This window comes from Danio rerio, chromosome 13 (genome assembly GCF_049306965.1).
Source record: "Danio rerio strain Tuebingen ecotype United States chromosome 13, GRCz12tu, whole genome shotgun sequence".
Lineage (NCBI taxonomy): Eukaryota > Metazoa > Chordata > Actinopteri > Cypriniformes > Danionidae > Danio > Danio rerio.
The window spans coordinates 41,315,480-41,336,600 of NC_133188.1; the positions used below are offsets into that span (position 1 = coordinate 41,315,480).

A 21,121-nucleotide genomic window follows, 5' to 3' on the forward strand; every position below is an offset into this window, starting at 1 on the left:
TTGTTTTCGCATAAATGTATACTACAATATGACCTATAAACATCTACTTCTACTGTAATTCACACTCTTATTCAGATGGATTTCAATTTTCAACTAAACTTCAATGTTAAAGAGAGCCTTCATGGGAAATTGCATGCTTTTTTTTCTATTTAAAAAAGATCAAAATGTGTAATGTGTTGCATTGTAGAATTTAGTGCATACATTTTTTAAATATTAAAAACGTTGAGGCAAACAACAGTAATCTTGTCCTGCAATCACGTAAATAAAGGGGAAAGTTTGCATTCTAGGAAAGAAAATTGTGGGCCTTATTGTTGAAGGATTTTATGGGGATTATTTTGGGCTGATCTGATTTTCCCAATATAATATTTCAAAATAAGTTTATTTATTTAACATCTGAACACAAAAAGGACAACTAAAAATAAAACTGAGGAAAGCATCTGTCATTTCAGCTTGAATAGCTGAAAAATAATGCCAAACACTTTCGGCCCTATCATACACCCGGCGCAATGCGCAATGCAATTGTTGTTTACTAGATTAAGCTCGGTGCAAGAGTCGTTTGACGTTTTGCACCACGCTGTTTAAATAGTAAATGCATTTGCGATCATATGTGTGCCCATAGGCGTTCTTGTCTAAAAAAGGAGGCGTGTTAAGGCACAGATGCTCTGTTTAACTGTTTTCTCTATAGTGAAGGGTTCAGTTTTTCCATTCACATACCGCCATGTAAATATGGCACAATGCAACTAACTCTTAAAGGGAATGGGAGATGAGACACTGATTGGTTTATTCTCAAAACACACCTATAACTCATTAAGAGAATAAGCTCAACCCTGTTAGACCATGCGACACGGCGCAAAGCAGATTTTTCCATCCTTAAAATAGCAAAAGTAAATTCTGACACGTCCTTAATGCTTTTGCGCCCTGCATTTTGCACTTGGATCGTCAAAATAGAGCCCTATGAGTGTTATGTGCTTAAATCAGGAATAGTTATAATGTGGGTGATGCTATAGTATATTACTTAAAGTACCTGTTTATAGCTTGTATTTTTGTATATTAATTCATATAAAACACATATTACGCATGCTCATATCGTGCATTGTCGTCCATACCTACATTAACCATACTGACTATTGACAATAATTTAATTAGGAGTTTGAGGCAAAAGTTGTAGCTACTTTACATTTCTTCATTTTTAAACTAAGACAGCAAAGTTTAAACCCCATCTGGCAAGCACTTAAACAACATGAACCATAATGTTTAAGAATTAAAAGTAATTAAACCTAGTATGTTTTTTACTACACCTAGAATTGGCCAAAAAGAACAAACTCAAAATATCTCATACCCAGTTTTCATCCATATTCAGTTGCCCACCTGATTCCTTAAATAAACTAATCTTAATACCAAAGGTAAACACAGCCCTCAAGATGTGCTTTCAGCTACTGATGCAATTCACATATCACATCCTTCTTTTTACATGAGTTTAGAAAGAATTAAGTTAAATGTAAATAAAAAATATACAATTTGGGCAATTGGCAACAGTGAAGAGCGGAGAGGGGGTATGGTTGACACTTGGCAAAAGTTTAGAGGGGGCATGGGGGTTTATGTGATCGGTGACTGAACAAAAAGGGGAGGGGAGGGGATGGTCAGGTTAGTGTCATGCGGGTGCCTCCACTTGCAGTCACAGTGTCCCTTATTTGCCAGGGCCCTTTGCACTCTGTCCCCCAACCCAGTGGTGGTTATTCCCTGAAGTTTTTGGACAATTTTGTGATTTAAAAAAATATATAACTAAAAATATTATTTATAAATAATATATATAGGGCTTACCCTACCAAAATACACCTAAAACACAGATTGCAATAAAACTTATCAATGGCAGGGAAGCGTTTTATCTCTTTAACTACAGGGAAAGAGTTAAGCGAAATCATTTATCATTTTGATGCACATCATACCAGCCATACATGCAAAGCACAAATAATTTCCTTCAACCGCCGTCCTTTTTGAACCAATCTCCATCGTTGTAAGCTGCTTACATTTCTGTCTGTTCCACTGCTCCATTTGTTAGATGTTTGATCACACTTTCTTTTGTAGTGTGATGCACAGCAAACGCACAAAACATCCAATTTGCGCCATGCTATTTACTCAATTTGCACCACAGGATGTCTAATCGCATCTTTGCATTGACATCACATGTAAATCTCTGACACTTTATCTGTGTCTACTTACTGCACAGGCTGCAAAACAATTCCCCCCCCCACTTCTATGTAATGTAATGACTGTGAGGGGGCAGGTGAAACGTCATTTTTGAGAGACACTTAAATACATCATGGGTGCTGCGTATGAAACATCTATAAGTCATGTAAAACAATTAATTGCGAACTAAAATAAATAACATTTGAATATAGTATTGGTAATTGAATATTTTACAAGATTAAATTTTTTGCAATTATATTGCATTTAAATTAAAAATTTAGCAGGATCACAAAAATGTGCGACTTTTTGTTAATGTTGCTTTGGAGATCACGGCATCACGAAAAACTAGGGTGTCTTTATATATGTTCAAAATATAAAAGTAACGACTGTTTTATCAAAAGGTTTTGTGGCATTTTACAAGATGGTCAAGCAGGAATTTATTAAAACCGACAAGTTGTAAAGATTCAAAAGATACATAAACATGAATGAATAATTCACAATATAAGATAAATAACAAAGTATAAAAGCACTTAAAAAAATTCTATGGTTTTAATTTAAGATCCATTAAGTACATTAGCCCCGCCCTGTTTATTTCCTCCCTCCCAATTTCTGTTCAACAGTTTTAATAACTCATTTCTAATAACTGATTTTTTTATGTTTGCCGTGATGGCAGTAAATAATATTTGAGTAGAGATTTATTTTTTTTAAATATTAGTATTAAAGTGCAATTTAAAGGCTTAACTAGGTTAATTAGGCAAGTCATTGTATAATGATAATTTGATCTGTAGACAATTAAAAAAGGTTAAGGTTGCTTAAGGTGGCTAATTAAATTTTTAAACCTTAAAATGGTTTAAAAAAAAAAAAACTGCTTTCATCCTAGCTGAAATAAAACAAAAGACTTTCTCCAGAAAAAAACATATTAAAGAAAAATACAGTGACAAATTTCTTGCTGTTAAACATCATTTGGGAAAAGAAATTTCATTTGGGAAAAGAAAGTTTTCATTTGAAAAAGAAAACAAAACTCACAGAAGGGCTAAACATTTTTTACTTTTTTAAGAAAGTTAAAGTATTGCCAACTGTAGCTTTTTATTATCATTATTCTGGTGATATATTTTATATAAAAATGTTTTTCATGTTGTTTTTTTACACAAATGTATTTGAAGTTTTTATGATTTGTTGTATGCTTTTATGTGAAGCACTTTGAATTGCTTCCTACATATCATTATTGAAATGTAAAACATTTTAATGAAAAAGAACCCAAGTGTACCCATTAGTCTATTTTAGATGAGAGCAATTAGCTCTAACAATCATATCTTACTGCTATTTTGTTCAACTATACCTCCAGCAAACACTAAAACATAAAAATAGCCAAATAGTATGCACATCCTGCCATTGATAAGTGACATCTGTGCTTCGCCGCACTTGAAAAGCACCACTGGCATGTTGAATACTAAAGAACCCTGCCGCTTCCAGTCCCGAGGACGTCAAGGATATTTAAAGGCCATCGCAATATTGGAACGGAAACAAACGGATGGCGAATACTTGACAGGAGAAAGACAAACAGGATTGCGTCTCTCACAAAATCACCTCAGGGGAAGATGAAGAGCTCAGGGAGGAGGTGGAAGCTGGGACTCAGCAAGACTTACCACAAATCCGGGCCGACAGAAGCAGGTGTAGCCATGGCCAGGCTCATTCTGGATGCACATTCCCTGGTTGCATGGTTGCAGCAAGCACTCATTAATGTCATCTTCACAGTGAAGACCTGTCCAACCTGCCAGGAACAAAAAAAAAACCCTGTGAGTGCCACAGTGAGCTCAAGCCCATAACCAACATTCCTCCACCTCCCTCCACTTCTCTACACCGTCTCAATTCCTGCATCTTTCTGGAAAGCGTCCACAGGAGCGCACATACAGATGGGCTGAATACATTTTAATACTCTATGAGGCTTGTGTCTGTTTCAGTATAGCCTGCATGAGCAAATGACTCCCCCGAGGAAGGTAAGTGATTTTTGCATGGTGGAATCAAGATGCATGAATGAGCCAAGACGTTTTAGAAATCTTCATCTTCTCTTGTGAACTTCAGATGAGATATTGTCAGCAGGTTAAAAAGAACTGACTGAAGGCATTTATAAACGTGCACATGAATTCCCACAACTGAAGATCTATGCATTTGAAAAGTGGAAGTAAACTTTTCTGGTAGTGATTGAAACTGACCTGGAGGACAAAACAACAACAACAACAACAACTACAACTTACAAACTCACAAAAGTTGCCTTCCAATGTTAAATTTATTTGATCCAAAAATATTTATAATTATATTTTAAATGTTAATTGTAATATACTATGTATGTAATATATCGTAATATCAGTGTAGGGCAACCACTTGAAAAATGTAGTGAGAATAGCTATTAGCTACTCTACTAAAAATGTAGCTTAACTACACTCAAAGCTACACCCTGGGAAATGTAGCAAGCTAAGCTAAAAGCTACTTGGCAGAAGTAGTTCGCTACATCCAAGCTGTTTTTGTAATTTTCATTTTTAAATTGAAGCCACTTAAATCCAAGCCAATCATTTCTTAGAGATAAATAAAACTGTCAATGAAACATGAGGCATAATTGCTCAGGGGTGCATTTCCCAAACAACGATGTAACTCGCGGCTGAACTACCATAGTACGATGCATCATTTGGGAAATGAGCGCTGGAGTGACGAGTGTTTCCCAAAACCTGTGGCTTCTCTGTCTCAAATCCATCATTTGAACCATATTAGTTATAATATAAAATGGCCTTGATGCTTTGACAATGATGCTTTAATTAATGATGATCTAATTATTTGTGCAAGTTATATTGTTTTACACACACACACACACACACGCACACGCACACACACACACACACACACACACACACACACACACACACACACACACACACACACACACACACACACACAGATTAAATAAGCACAAATCCAATATTGGTTTTTCGTAAAAACATGCACTCATTTTCCATATTATTGAAATATTTGTAAACGGCACATATAGGGCCTATGTTTCCTTTACAAATATTATTGAGAACATTACATATTCTATTCTAAAATATAAAATCTCTAACAAAAGCTAACATGTATTCTAATAGCATATATAAATCATATAAATAAATAAATAATGAGGCTATTTAAAAAAAAAAGGAAATGAAGAAAATCCTACTTTAGTAATAAAATTAATAACATTAATGATTATGATGATGATAATAATTATTATTATTAATAAGAAGGATATTGTTTTTTTTATTTTTTTTATCTTTTGAACTTTTACAATTTGACACATGCAAACCACTGCAGAAATGTTCCAACCAAGAGGTCCATGTCATTTACAGTACAGATACTTAATAAATAACCTACCTTCAATTAAAAGCATTAACGTGTGCTATGTTTTTTTGTTTTTACATGCTTTGGAGACGTATTGTAAATTCAGCTTTTAAATAATAGGTCATCAATAGCTTTCGTCATGAGCCACGGCTGTGTTCAAAATGACATCAATGTTTTCAAAGTGCACTGTGAAGGGAGCGCAATTGTAAACACGGAGATCACTAAAATTGAACTGTAAACAAACTTTAAAAGCAAATTACATCTAAGAGTGATGACTTCAATGCTTTTTCAAAAATAATTCCAAGTTTAAATGTTGGAATGTTCTAAATGAATAGAGCAAAGGGGAATAACTGGGAATAGAACACAACTACAACTTCTAACTCGGCTCCAGAAGTGTAGCTGCAAGTGTAGAAGTTTGTGACGCAGTTTGCGAATGTTCTTTGGAACAATGGATTTGGGAAAGGCCAAATCAACTAACTTAGTTTGTAATGACGAAACTTGCAACCAGTTCAACTCAGTTATTTACTGCAAACAATATCCTGTAATAAACAGAAACAATTATAGTATATAACAGCAAAAAATATATATATATAATAAAATAAATAAAAAAATAAAAAAATTCCAATAAAATTGGGTGTTACACATTTAAAATACTATAGTAATTTAGTAATGTAGTAGTTGGTATAGGGATGTAAACGTAAGCTGCGTCCCAAATGGGACACTTTACACTATGCACTCATGCACTATGTAATTATGCACTTACACACTCAACAGGATAGTATATGTATGTAGTGTTGTCCCAAATGGCACACTAATGTTTTTTTACTAAGCGGAAATTCAAACCATTTCCCTGATGACGTTTGACGGTTGCCAAATCATTGAAATAAATGACCAAACTATCAAATAAAACCTGCCGTAAGTATTGTCGCATTCACAATCGGGAGGCGCTATAATCACTCTCGTAGGAGAATTTTGCTTTCACCATCCAAAATAAATAAAGTTATTCAACATGTGCGTCCGATAGCTCCGCCCCTTCCGCTACGTAAGCAAACCTGCGGTCGTTGAGTGCGTGAAGTGTCCATCGTTACACACTTTATTTTAGCGGCTGGATGAGTGCATCATCCGGGTAATTGAAGTGCTCTTATTATTTTTAGTCTTTTCAGTGTGAACGCACTACTTACGCTATTTATACTACAAAATGGCGTAGAATAGTGCATAAGTATGCGATTTGGGACGCAGCTTAAGATCATACCTTATAAGTGTTAATAACTAGTTAATATCTTCACAATATAAACCAGTAGTAAATGGTGTGGATTGTCATATAAACGAAAGCCTTACTAAACATTTTATAATGTATGGTAACTTCTGTGATGCCAATAATATGTCAGTACTAATTCTTTAGTGTCACATGATCATTTGGTAATTATTGTAATTGGCTATTTTGCTCCTCAACATTTCTAATAATCTTTCTTTTTTCATTATTTTTATGATCTTTTCAGTGAAAAAAAATAGTTTAAAAATTATTATTAATTATTTTAATATGATTAATGTGCCTGTGCTGAACCAAACTGTTCATATTATTGGGATATTTTACACAAAAAGGAAAAATTGTTGCAATCCAATTAAAATGTAGGATACCTTTAACATTTTTTATTTTTTTTTGCCTTAAACTGTCTTAGGTAATTAAAACATGCTATTTAATTGCTACTAGCACTTACACAGAGTATACAAACAAAAACAAAAAACAATCAAACAAACGAACAAAAAAACATAAACAAGCACACATAAAACATCTTACCAGGGCTCCTAAAAATTTAAGGAAATCTTTATATTTTCTTCAAATAAACAAATCATAATAAAAATAACTCAAATGCAATCCCCAACGAGTGCCACAGCGAGTTCAACCCCACAATCCTCCACCTCCCTCCACTATTCTACACCGTCTCCGTTCCTGCATCTTTCTGGAAAGCGTCCAGAGGCGCACACATACAGACGGGCTGAATACATTTTAATACTCTATGAGGCTTCTGTCTGTTTCAGTATAGCCTGCATGAGAAAATGACCCCCCTGAGGAACGTAAGTGATTTTTGCATGGTGGAATCAAGATACATGAATAAGCCAAGACGTTTTAGAAATCCTAATCTCTCTTATGTACTAGCTCTGGCATACGATCGTCAGAAAGGCATTGAAAGTAGATTCATAAACATATGGCACAAACTACATTGTTAAAATTTGCTGAAATTGAAACAGTTAAAATTAGGTTTATGGATTTATAAAATCAAATCAATGGTTTTCAATACTTTTTTTAAGAGTAAAAAAGACATTGTTTGACCACACTTTACACTGTTTCATTAGTTAAAGTATATTATTATGAACAATTATGAACAGTTTTTTTTTTTATCATAGTTCAACATCTACCAATGCATTATTAAAATTCAAATTGATGTTTGTTAACATTAGATAACGCACAGTGAGATTACAAAAACTAACAATGAATGACTGTATTTTCATTAAATAACATTAACAAAGATTAATAAATACTGTAATAAATGTATCAGTCATTGTTAGATCATGTTATTAAACACATGAACTAATACTGCCTTATTGTACTATCTATCTATCTATCTATCTATCTGGTCCTGATTGGTTGATAGCCGTGCGGTATTCTGCAATATCAGCATTTGTACAACCTCTTCACCATTCTGTATTATTCCGCCCACATAGCGACAAGCATAGGAATCACTACAATTTGACAAATATTGCAGCTGTTGAATAACACAATGTAATTTTGAGGCATTTCAGGTGAGAATGCAGTTTATTTGTAAGGATAGTGCTTATTTTACAATATGTTAGCATAATGTTAGTGAATAAGTGTGTCGTCGGCCATGCAGAGCAAATAAATTGAAGGTTGACGTTCCATCACACAAAGTCAACAGAGACCGCATAATAAGTCTTCAGAGGGATAAATCTCAAAGTTTTCTCAGCATAAATTTCAAGCAAGAGCTGATCAAATAATTACAGTACTTAAGCGACATTCTAATCTCTTTCTTGTGTATTTTACTGTGCTGTAGTTATACAATATAATCTGGTAGTGTTTGCTTTTCTTTGTTTTTTCATGGTCAATTTTTACGAAATTCTGATAGCAATATAGAAATACTGGGAAATCTCTGTAGACTGATGGCAATTCATACCGTTCAGCCTTATAATCTTAAAATGTGAGCAAAATCACTTGTTTTGTCAGCACTTTAGACATTACGCAAGAAAATCATTCAAACACTAGCTCTACAGTGTTGTTTGAGAATTGGCAATGATTTCTGCTGTTCTGCAGATGTGAATGAATGGTGGAAGAAAGTAGTTCTTCACACAAAAGAGTTTTTGAGACTCTCTGTGTTTGATTTTCTTTTATATATATACAATTATGCCATCAAACTGTTGTATGAAAGCAATATCACAGTCATAGCAGTGCTATATAGCTGTGTATTACACTATTGGGGCAGTAAGCCAACTCGAGCCAACGTACACCTCCCAACAGTGCTGATATACAGCCATATTGCTCGTGTGATATCGCTCATATAAACTATAGTATAAGAAACTGTTTGATAAAATATTTGTGTCATTTCTACATTTTAGGCTCGAAAAACTCAAAATTTATAAAGATGGGAGAAAATGCATGTCATCAAAATATGTGCAAATGTTATGTATTGACTAAAAGCTTAAAATAGCACTAATAATTCTCACTGAAGGTGAAATACTTTTCACGTGTAATATATTTTCTATTAGATGAAAGCCTCACCTGGTCGACAGTGGCATTGGTAGCCATTGATGAGGTCTTGGCAGATGGCCCCGTTAAAGCACGGCTCCGAGCAGCACTCATTCATCTCCACCTCACAGAAATCTCCCATAAAACCTGGCCGGCAGCTGAATAAAAACATTTTTCCTTTAAACATTGCACAGAGAATCAGATGTTTTTATATTCTAAAACCATGTCCTTTTAAAAGGTTGAACAGAATGCTACGACTTTCTGAGCCACAGCCTTGAGCCAATCAAAAAAGCAAATATTCAAAAGGGAAAAAAATATAATTAATGACAGACATATGGTCAGCTAAGCTTGTGAAAGCGCTGCCACACAGATGGTGAGCAAACGGAGAAATGTCTCATTAACCAAAGTTTGCAGGCTTATAGCAAAACTTCCTAAATGTTTCCTGAAATTTTTCAGATTGGGTCAATTTGTCTGCACCTTTAAACTGGAGGAGGAATTCTTGAAAAATGACACTCGGTTGACATGTTGTGCATTCACTGATCATTATGAGACTGTTTTATATAAACTCTTTGAGTGGTTTACACTTAAAATGCACATTTCAAAGGGTTGAAATGACAAATGCAGTGCTTGTACATCAGACAAATGCTTCTGCATAAATCATAAATCAACTCACATGAAATGCTGTATAATTCAAAACAAACAAAGAAGCAAATGTTTGTTTCGTCCCCGCACCTGTATATAGAGGTTTGTGAGCAAATAACAGACATAAAGATACATTAGCAAGTCTAAAGCTCAGCAAAGGGAAGTTGGCCATTTGGTATCAGTGAAAAATCGAAAGTCAAAATGAAAGTCACTGTCAGATGCTAAATAAAGCAGCACTAGTTTATATAAATAATATATACAGTATGTGTGTGTGTGTGTGTGTGTGTGTGTGTGTACACATTTTAAAATAATTAATGGTTATTAAATAAGTTTATTTATTTAGTCTTTGCCATGATATCAGTACAAAATATTTCACTAGTCATTTTGCAAGATATTAGTGCTGAGCTTAATGTGCAATTTAAAGGTTTAACTAGGCTATTTATGTTAACTACACTGTGCCATTTAGTTAGCACATCTTAATATTTTGTGTTTAGTTAACTTATCTGGAGTGAATTTGCATTTCCCAAATTATATTTAACAGAGCAAAGATATTTTCACAATATGTCTGATATAATTTTTTCTTCTGGAGAAAGTCTTGTTTGTTTTATTTCGACTAGAATAAAAGCACTTTTACATTTTTTAAACACCATCTTAAGGTCAATATTATTAGCTCCTTTAAGCTATATTGTTTTTCGATGGTCTACAAAACAAACCATCGTTATAAAATAACTTGCCTAATTACCCAAACCTGCTTAGTTAACCCTCTTTAAAATTGTATGTGTATGCATGTGTCTATATTATATTATTATTATTATATTATAAACAAATATATATATATATATATATATATATATATATATATATATATATATATATATATATATATATATATATATATATATATATATATAGTTTAATTTATTGTAATACTTCTACTTAAATTTATATTGTTTAATTTTGGATGACGATAATGAATGTCTTTTTAAAATTTGATTGTGGTAATAAATGGCTCAAGCAGGTTGACAGTTTGATTGGTTTGAACATTTATTTTTTGTTAAATATTAAACACAAATAAATAGTTTTTACCTAATAATTTTTAGTTTTTAGACAGTTTTTTCTAAGTTTGGGAGGGTTTTAGTCAGTTTGGGCTGGAAACATCCAAGTGTATAGCAACACTGACCACAAATAACTCATTTTAATGTTGTGGTATGTGTTTGTCTGAGGTGAGTGACATCAAGTATGGGGCAGAATGGTGGCTTAGTGGTTAGTGATGTCACCTCACAGCAAGAAGGTTGCTGGTTCAAGTTCCAATGAGTCTTTAAGTTTCTTTGCACGCTTTGGTTTTCCCCCACAGCCCGAAGACGTGTGGTATAAGTGAATTGAATAAACAAACTTGGCCATGGTGTGTGTGTGAATGAGAGAGTCAACATGAGTTGAGACAACTTCAATATTTAAGTTCATTATACTTAAACCATGTCAGTTACCTTATAAATTCCTATCAACATCATTCTTATTAAAACCAAAACATTTTTTGAGATGTTGGCAGTCATATACATGTACCATGTTGCTAACACTAAAGGGACACATATGTTTCACAAAAAAAGGGAAAAGAGTTTTTTTTTGTTTAGAGCAAATTCCTTCTTCCGGTTTGAAAAGAAGTTTTGAAGCATTCATTCATGAGAAAGGCTTGGTTCGAACCAATCAGTGCAGTTTTTAAGACATACCATAGACAAAATGATTTAGTTACTAAGTTTACAGTTATATCAATAATATATTATGGACTGAAAGATCCACTCTAAATCCTGCTCTCCGAATGTAAACATGTAAACACCTTAAATCAAACTATCACAGCTGTGTAGGATTTTCGCAGCAAATGATTTTTGCCGACTGTTTGATGCAATTTTCTGCACCTATCGAGTCTATCAAAAAATGCATGCTGTATCAAATTCTATTAGAACTACACTCTTCCAGCAGTTCCTCCCATCCAATATCTTGTTTGTCATGGGGGCATGCATGAAATATTTCTAAATGAAAGTGAAAGTGCCAAACTGCAGTTCAATTTGACAAATTAAGAATGAAACACCGGAAAATACATAAAACTCTGGAGGAAATGTGGACAGCGTAGTGACGAAATGGCATTAATCAATCTATGTACTTTAACATCTAAAACAGGACCGTGAAAGGGACATTCAAAAAGCAGCTCAAAGGTAAACACCTTAATCACATTATTGTCTTATTCAGATTAAGGCAAATAATTTGATTACTGATGTCTAAGTGTAGTCACTGTATGTCTCACCTGCATCTGTGTTTGTGTTGCTGCTGTGAAAATCAGTGAGTGCATATACTGAAACTCCCCTTTTCATGCAAAGCCTTCCCTCTTTCGCTACTCAACACTCACTTTCCTTACTCTTTTCAAACTAGAGGTGTGTGTGGGGTGAGGGGGTTACGGGGCTTCATGGCCCTTTAATTATGACAACTAATCTGTACAAGTTAACTAAATATAGACCATGTCCATTACACTTGTATTGTCAAGTCATGTCAACTTTAATATTTAAGTGAAGTAAACTTATAAGGCAGTGCAAACACTTACTTTTTAAGTTGAAACAACTATATCTTTTTTACAGTGTAGGCAAGTTAGGTCAGTGAGGCCTTTTATTGGACAAAAGTGGTGTGTTCTGTAGCCAATTGGAAAATAAAATCTTAAAGTTAAAATCTTTAAATACCTTTTTTTAATATTTATTTTTATTCCAGGCAAATAATAAGACTTTCTCCAGAGGAAAAAAAGATAATAGGAAATGCTGTGATGTATGCAAAATAAGAGGCATTTCTTTCATTCTTAGGCAGCTTTAATTTCATTCATATCAACATATCAGCACCGAGTGTGCTCTGAATCTCTAGCAGTATGCAAAATGACAGAGGCTGATTTAAAATTGATTGAACTCCAGTTTTTTTGGTCTTTAAAATGTGTGCTTTTGTCCATTACCAAATAAGCCAGCCTTTAATACAATCGTTCTGCGAGTCATCAGTCTGCAAGTGATTTTAAATGAGAGTAAACACAAAGTGGGACGGGGGCGTTTGTTTTCCATTTGAGAAAATCAATCCAATGAGGCCTCATTTAGACAGACAATGCTTTCTCATTCCACAGCTGTCTGTCTGTCCACGCATCTGTCCACCTGACACGAAGAGAATTGCAAATAGCATTATCGCCAGGGCTAATCAGAAAGTCTGGACAGAGGGCTTACTCACATTAGAATATTGTCTTAGGAGGAAGAGATAATGAGATATGTTATGTGTTGGATGGGCCCTTTTATGCAGAATGTGTAATGCACCACAACGCAATTTTAGCCCTTCAGTTCAGCGTTAATGTTGTAGCAGCTGCTGCATAATAATCCACTCTGGCAACCTTACAGACCTTTACAAAGGACCAAGAGGCACCACGGATATGTATCTGAATCAGAGCCTGTCAGTAACTAATTACAGTTAGATATTTAAAAAGAACATGATGTAGGTTTATGGTTAGTTTGCTTCCATTTAAAAGTGCAGTATAACGAAAATCTGGAAATACCATAGCTTATAATAAGAGTTCAGTGAACATTACAGTGAGCCTCAAACACCATTGTTTCCTCATTCTCATGTAAATGCGTTGAGTGTAGAGTCCCAGGCCAATCAGAACAAAACACAGATTGTTTCTTTGCACACAGAATCTTTACTATGCATGCCCAAGGCTGAAATTGATTGGCTTTTCCTAGCGAGATTGCGACAATTTTCCCCTTTATTTTTAAGATTATCTATATTAAATTTTCTATGTATGTGGAACTCGCTTTTTCTGCAGGCGCACGGAAACACAATGACAAAAATGAGAGGTGCAGCAGGTGGTTGAAACGCGAGGTTTGCAGGGTGCGTAAAAAGCACGCAAAACGCTTGCGGCCATTAGAAAATCATTTAAAAAAGACGCCTCTCAATGCAAAAGCTTAAGATTTTGTGCATGATTTTTAAAAGAAGACGTGCCCACAAACCCTACCCCTAAACCCACCCCTCATTGGGGTATAAGCAAATTATAAAATATGGCTCACACTTAACAATAAGGTTCATTAGTTAATGTTAATTAATGCATTTACTAACATAAACAAACAACGAACAATACATTTACTACTGTATTTGTTCAAGTTAGTAAACGTTAGTATATGAAAATACAGTAGTTCATTGTTAGTTCGTTAACTCATGGTGCATTAACTAATGTTAACAAGCATGAGTTTGGATGGTAATAATGCATTAGTAAATGTTCAATTATGAGTAATAAATGCTGTACAAGTGTTGTTCATGATTAGTTCATGTTAATAAATGCATTAACTAATGAACCTTATTGTAAAGTGTTACCAACAAATGAGTGTGACCAGGCTGTTCATTCCACTGTGGCAACCCCTGATTAATAAAGGGACTAAGCCAAAAAGAAAAGGAATGAATAAATGAGTGAATGAGTGAGTGAGTGAATGAATGAATGAATAAGACCATACAAATGAAAACAAACTAAATCAAAATGTTAAGAATTAACTTCAGATTGCACTATTGAATTGTAAAATTTGCCATGTATGCTTGTGATGAGGCATCAAACACATGTAGAATGATGCACATTTATGGACATGTCATATCACTCAGCTCTTACAGTGATTTCTGAAGTGACAAAATGCCTACACAATTTTTAAAACTCATCTGTTTTTGCAGAGATTAATAGTAACAAATTACAGTGAATTCACTTTGAACACAAGAATCTGAACATTCATGAATCTATAAGTAAGGTAACCAAACAAAATAAAGAGACAAGATTATTATCGAACCACACTTACAGATGCTTCTTATTCCATAAACTTCATTTTGAAACTTATTTAATCTTTAATGTTATATAATTATTTTCATAGGGGTTATTAACCTTTAATAAACAGTGAACAGTGCAGAGTATTGACAGGAAATTCTGGGGAGCCAGGGAAGGATCAGCAAAGGACCTTAAGCCAGTGTGGTCGGGTGGTCTTGAGCATCTCGGTGTTCTATGTCAATGCATTTAACCATTGCCACTGAAATCATCTTTACTCTTGGTTCATGAATATTTATTGTATTGGACAACAAGTCAAAATGAGGAACATCCAGTGATGCTCATAATCACATTTGCTTGGAATTCTTTTGTAGTGTAGATGCTCTGCGGTCAAATTAATTCAAACAGCCACAAAGACCACAAGGTCAGATGCATTTTCTTCAAACATACAGCCTTTCAAAACCATTGTCGCTACTCACATTATTTTCATTTTATTGTTTGTACATCATTCACTCATTTAATAATATGGTTGTGAACAACTGATGCATCCCATTATTCTTTCTTTTGTATTGATATTTGTGGCATTGTATATATATCTTCTTACGTGGTTTACTACTTAGCGTAAAGGTATTCATAGAGCAAATCTAGTAACTTCAACCTGGGGTCATTAGACCTCATAAAAGATCAGAATTATCTTCTCGGTAATATAAGGCAATATTGATTTTACCTGCATGTGAAATTGACTCCAGGCCCATCCACACATGTGCCTCCGTTGAAACACAAGGAGAAATTCAGAGACGTCTGCAGACAAACATTCTGGTCAATGTCACAGTTCTTCCCAGTGAAACCATCAGCACATATGCAGGCGTATTTATCCAGTAGATCAACACAAGAGCCTCCATTAAGACATGGATGAGCCTCACACTCCTAAAAGCAAGACATTGACAGTGGAATCAGTAAGGACAGTTTTCTAGCAATATCCATATAACTTCCCATATACAGGGCTCGCAAAATTTCTAAATTCCTGGTAGCCCTCAGGCAGGCAATCTTCAGTTTTTTTTTAATTTAGATAGCCCAAATAGAAAATACATGATTTATTAAATAAAGACAAAAACATATATATATATATATATATATATATATATATATATATATATATATATATATATATATATATATATATATATATATATATATATATATATATATATATTATTTTATTTTTTTCCAATTTTTCTTGAGACTTTTGTGAGTTTTTTTCTGTTCTAGAATCATCTATCAACTAAGTTAAGTATCCACTGTTTAGATTTGATGGCATTTTTGTTTTTAGTATGTTAAATGAACTAGTTTACCATTAAAAATGTGACTTCATGAGTTTAGATTACCTTTTGAAGAATGGTAATATTCAGGTGACTACAGTAAACAATTGTTAAAGTAACCTCACAAAAATGCATTTTTGCTTGTACAGTATACAGTATGTGAATGTATTAATTACACTTCAGCTTTGTATAAATTATGAGAATTACAATGCATGACTTTATAAAATATACTTAATAGAAACGTTCAATGTATTCATTATGTTAACACATTTACACAATGTTTGTTTGATAAAAATAAATAAACATGGAAGTATTTTTTATTTTATTTTATTTTTTTGCAGTGTATAGGGTGGATATGGACATGGTTAAGGACAGTTGTTGTGGTATGGGTTGGTATTAAGGGCTGGTTATGGGGTAGGGTTTGATTTATGAGTGTGATTAAAGATACATTCAGTTATTTATGTGTGACCCAGGACCACAAAACCAATCATGAAGGTAATTTTTGGAAATTATACATCATCTGAATGCTAAATAGGTTTTCCATTGATGTATTGTTTGTTAAAATAAGATAATATTAGCTGATATAAAACTATTTGAATATACAGAAACTGAGGACACAATCAATCAATTAATGAATCAATGAATCAATTGATCAATCAAATCAATCACTCCTAAGATAATCATCTTTAAATTTGTCTAAATTAAGTTCTTAGCAATGCATATTACCAATAAAACTTTTTTTTCATTTATTTACTAGAATTTCTTTACAGAACATGATCTTAATGCTCTAATGATTTTTAGCATAAATATAAATTAATAATTTTGACTCATACAACATACAAGTACAATGTAAAAAAATGTGGGGTCCCACACTATTCCTTTCTGTTGTCCTAACACAAACTGATTAAGTTAACGTAATTGTTTTCACAAATTTAAGTGAATTGAACATAAAACAATTAAGTTATCCCAACAAAATTGTGTTGATCCGGCTCAATTTAACTTAGTGTTTTGAACAAGCAGCAAAAAAAAAATAATAATAATTTGAGTGTATGTATAAAAAAAGTGCGTTGTATCAAACGAAAAACTAGTTGGATTCGAAAAAGAATAAAAATTTCCATAACCAATATTTAAATAATAAAATAATGATTAATATTACAGTATATTTTAAGTAATGTTTCACAAAAAAATAAAAAAAAAAAAACTTTCACTAAATCACAAGTTTACTGCTTGATCATACAATTTTCCTAGGGCACTAATACAGTTTTTACTGCATGCTGTATGGCTACATTTAATTACATTTCTGTGATTTAAAGACGTTAATATAAAAAGGATATATGGTACATTAGTGGAGTTGATACAGTAAGTGAGTATAGAGAAACAGAATGGCAGATCTCGTCCTATGGTCATTACGGGAGCAAACAGCGGCTAATGATTTATTCCAAACAAGCCTCTGAAGTCCTCCAAGCAGCCAAGTGTTTCGTCTCGGGGGGACATTTAAGGCCGCGCTAGGTATTAAATCAATTAGGGATAGAAGCATTTTAATCAGACTCTTGTGTTTAGATGATTCTGTGGTTGTTATCCAGAAGAATTATCCCCACCATCTAATGCATGCAGAGATACGATATATAAGAACAGCATTCAACTATAGAGTTTGAATTAATAAGCCCAAATCAGAATAAATTGGGAAAGTATGGAAAATGCAAATATAAAATTATAGTAGTGAGTTCTAAATTTAAATTTAACTTGTGTTTCATTGCGGACAATATGAACACAAAATGTTTCATGTTTCGTCTGGTCAACTTGATTTCATTTTTAAATACTGTACACATCCTTTCCTCTTAAAAAGATTAGGAAAGAATCAATTTAAGGCTAGTAATCAGGTAAATTGGCTAAATAATGATGTGATTTAAAAACTTTCAAACTTTTTTTTAAATGTGTTGCAAGATACATGTTTATTTTGAAAAAAAAAAAAGACAAACAATTAAAATCATGAGGAACACATTCAATAATGTTTGTTGTATTTTTGCAATAAAAATGCATATCAGAGTAAATTTAGAAATCACTACTTACTATTTTATTTGAAAATATGAAACTTCACGCTTAAAAATGTATAACTTCCACAAAAATATATGTATAATTACACTTAAAATTACCATAGAAATGACAGAAGAATTAAAGTTTCCACTGTGAAATATGATTTTTGCTAGATTTTCTTCCTTTTCAGGAGGATTATGTGCTCCGTTTCCCTTTTAAGCATTATAACAATATGTGTATATATATATATATATATATATATATAYACACACACACACACACACACACACACACACACACACACACACACACACACACACACACACACACACACACACACACACACACACACACACACACACACACATATTGTTATAATGCTTAAAAGGGAAACAGAGCACATAATCCTCCTGAGAAGGATACCTCTCCAGCCGCAACCCAACTCTGGGAATCATCCACACATACACTACGGACAATTTAGCCTACCCAATTCCCCTGTACCACATGTCTTTGGACTGTGGGGGAAACCGGAGCACCCGGAGGAAACCCACACGAATGCAGGGAGAACATGCAAACTCCACACAGAAACGCCAACTGAGCCGAGGATCGAACCAGTGACCCAGCGACCTTCTTGCTGTGAGGCAACAGCACTACCTACTGCGCCACTTTGTCCTTTATTTTTGCAAAACAATAAAAATAAAACTGCATTTTCATTTTAGATTTCACTTCCATCAAATTTTTTAAAAGCAACAAACATTGCAAAATGTTAAACATTTATATAATTTTTATGTATGTATGTATATATATATATATATATATATATATATATATATATATATATATATATATTTTTTTTTTTTTTTTTTCTCAGTAGCAGAAGTCGTCATAGTTGTGAAAACTTAGAGCTTAGAGAATAGGAGAATACAACAAATAATTGTTTTACAATCTTTTTTGCTAAAATAATAAAAGAAAAACTCCACGATGATGTTTAAATTCAGAAAAAGGAAAAACATTGTGTGAGACTGGCAACCAGAGGACAGAATAACTTCAAATTTGCTGTCTTGTCCCATAGACGTTGCATTAGAAACCCATACATTTTTATAATTTGAAGCAAAGATGATATTTATACGTACATAAATACATCCAAATGTTCATACATGTTTAAAAAAAAAAATGTCAAGATGCTGATGACCGTAAAAAGCATCATAACAGGCTTGTGAAAAGGGTCCATACAATAATTTACTTTCTGCACTTAAAAACAGAAATTTGGACCTAACAGCGGCACACTGTCCTAAAATTACATGATATTTGGCAGCTCTATCAAGGGTTGCATGCTGAATGTGCTGTTATAGCCTGGAAATCAAATGTTGTCAGGGCTTCGAGAAAATTGCTTTGTTACTTAAGTCTCATGTTACTTTTGTCCGCTCTCCCCTACAAGCAAATATATAAGACTAATATTTTTGATCATACCACAACTGCACAACTAAAAACTGAAAATCTGGTTTCTTATATTTTGATCCATTTTGTGAGCTTAGATTCAGAGAACACTGAACTGTAAAACTGATATCAAATCATTCAAAAACCATCGTTACTTTATTCAGCTTTCTAGGGCAGTGAAGAGCACAGGCCGTGAAGATGTAATACAATCTTTATTTATCACCATGCGGGTCTGGTTGAACTTGATTCTGTGACTTTTAGATGTCCCTTCAGAAAGCTGCTATGAACTTGAACAACCCCCCACTGCAACCTGGGAATAAGAGCCTTGCTGAAGGGCACGACGGTGATGGCTTATGGATCGCTCTTCAGAGTACACCAGCAACCTTTCAGCAGAACCAGACTGAAAACTGAACCAATTACCAGCCTTGATATATTACAACACTACTCAAAGGCATTTCTATTAAGGAACGTTTGCAAACTTTAATTTTATTTTAGACTGTAGCTAATTGATTGAGCACACACTTATAGTATAGTATAATCATACGCTAAAAACAATGATCAATAAGTCATTCAATTTTTGTTACTTTAACTTACTAAAAATAATGGGTAACACTTTATTTTGTTGGTCCATTTGAGTATTAGTAGACTATCTGCTTAATATCAGTTGATACTGCTCCTTCAATAGACATTAAACTGACTATAAGAAACTTTGCAAGTACACGTCACTTACACTAACCCCAACCCTTACTCTGACCTAACAGTCTACGTACTTATAATCTAATGAAAATTAGTTTACATGTAGATGCAATGTAACAAACGGACCATCAAGATAAAATGTGACCAAATAATGTTTCAAACTATTTTGTTTTTATAAGTTATGTTTTATGTAAGTTTAGGGGCAGGGGTGCTCAATCCTGTTCCTGGAGATCTACCTTTCAGCAGATTTCAGTTGCTACCCATATCAAACACACCTGAACCAATTAATTAGGACCCGAACACCACTTGATAATTACAGGCAGGTGTGTTTGATATGGGTAGCAACTGAAATCTGCAGGAAGGTAGATCGCCAGGAACAGGATTGAGCACCCCTGGTTTAGGGTAATGTGAGCTAAAATGGCTTGTAAAATTACTTTGATTCAATTTAATTTAAGAAAGCAACTTTTTTTTTTTTACAACTAATTCTTTTGAGTACAGTATACTCACATATTTACTGTACTGTGCAAACTTTGTGCATACACTCTATTCATGTGTAAAGTTAAAGGCAAATATATTAGCAATCCAGTGACAATTTGCTTCTGTTCCAAATATTATCCAAGTGCTGTTTAACTCTTTCTTTCAACAGATTTTTAAACATAATAGTCTTAATAACTATTTTTATTTACTTAGGCCCAATCCCAATTCCCCTTGTTTTGCCCGTACCCGTGAAGGGGTAGGGGTGTCCCAATTCTCTTTAGCTTGAAGGCGTAGGGCTAAGTGCCAAGGGGTATTGACCTTATTCTAAAATGCGGAAGTGCGCCTGTTTTCGCGATTGTCTTAGAACTTCCGATTCAGTCGCCTATGGGAGAAATG

General features: G+C 33.7%; 1 protein-coding gene across 7 annotated transcripts in view; it reads right to left on the bottom strand.

Annotated features, from left to right (window-relative positions):
- The window catches only part of eys (eyes shut homolog), a 522,196-nt gene that overhangs the window by 171,052 nt on the left and 330,023 nt on the right, over positions 1 to 21,121 (bottom strand). For all 7 annotated transcript variants that reach the window (XM_073920212.1, XM_073920209.1, XM_073920210.1 and 4 more), the window contains 3 exons: positions 15,490 to 15,689; positions 9,347 to 9,471; positions 3,834 to 3,958 (listed from right to left, as the gene is read on the bottom strand). In XM_073920212.1, coding sequence (XP_073776313.1) covers positions 3,834 to 3,958; positions 9,347 to 9,471; positions 15,490 to 15,689 — 450 coding nt within the window. The remainder of the gene's footprint in view (positions 1 to 3,833; positions 3,959 to 9,346; positions 9,472 to 15,489; positions 15,690 to 21,121) is intronic.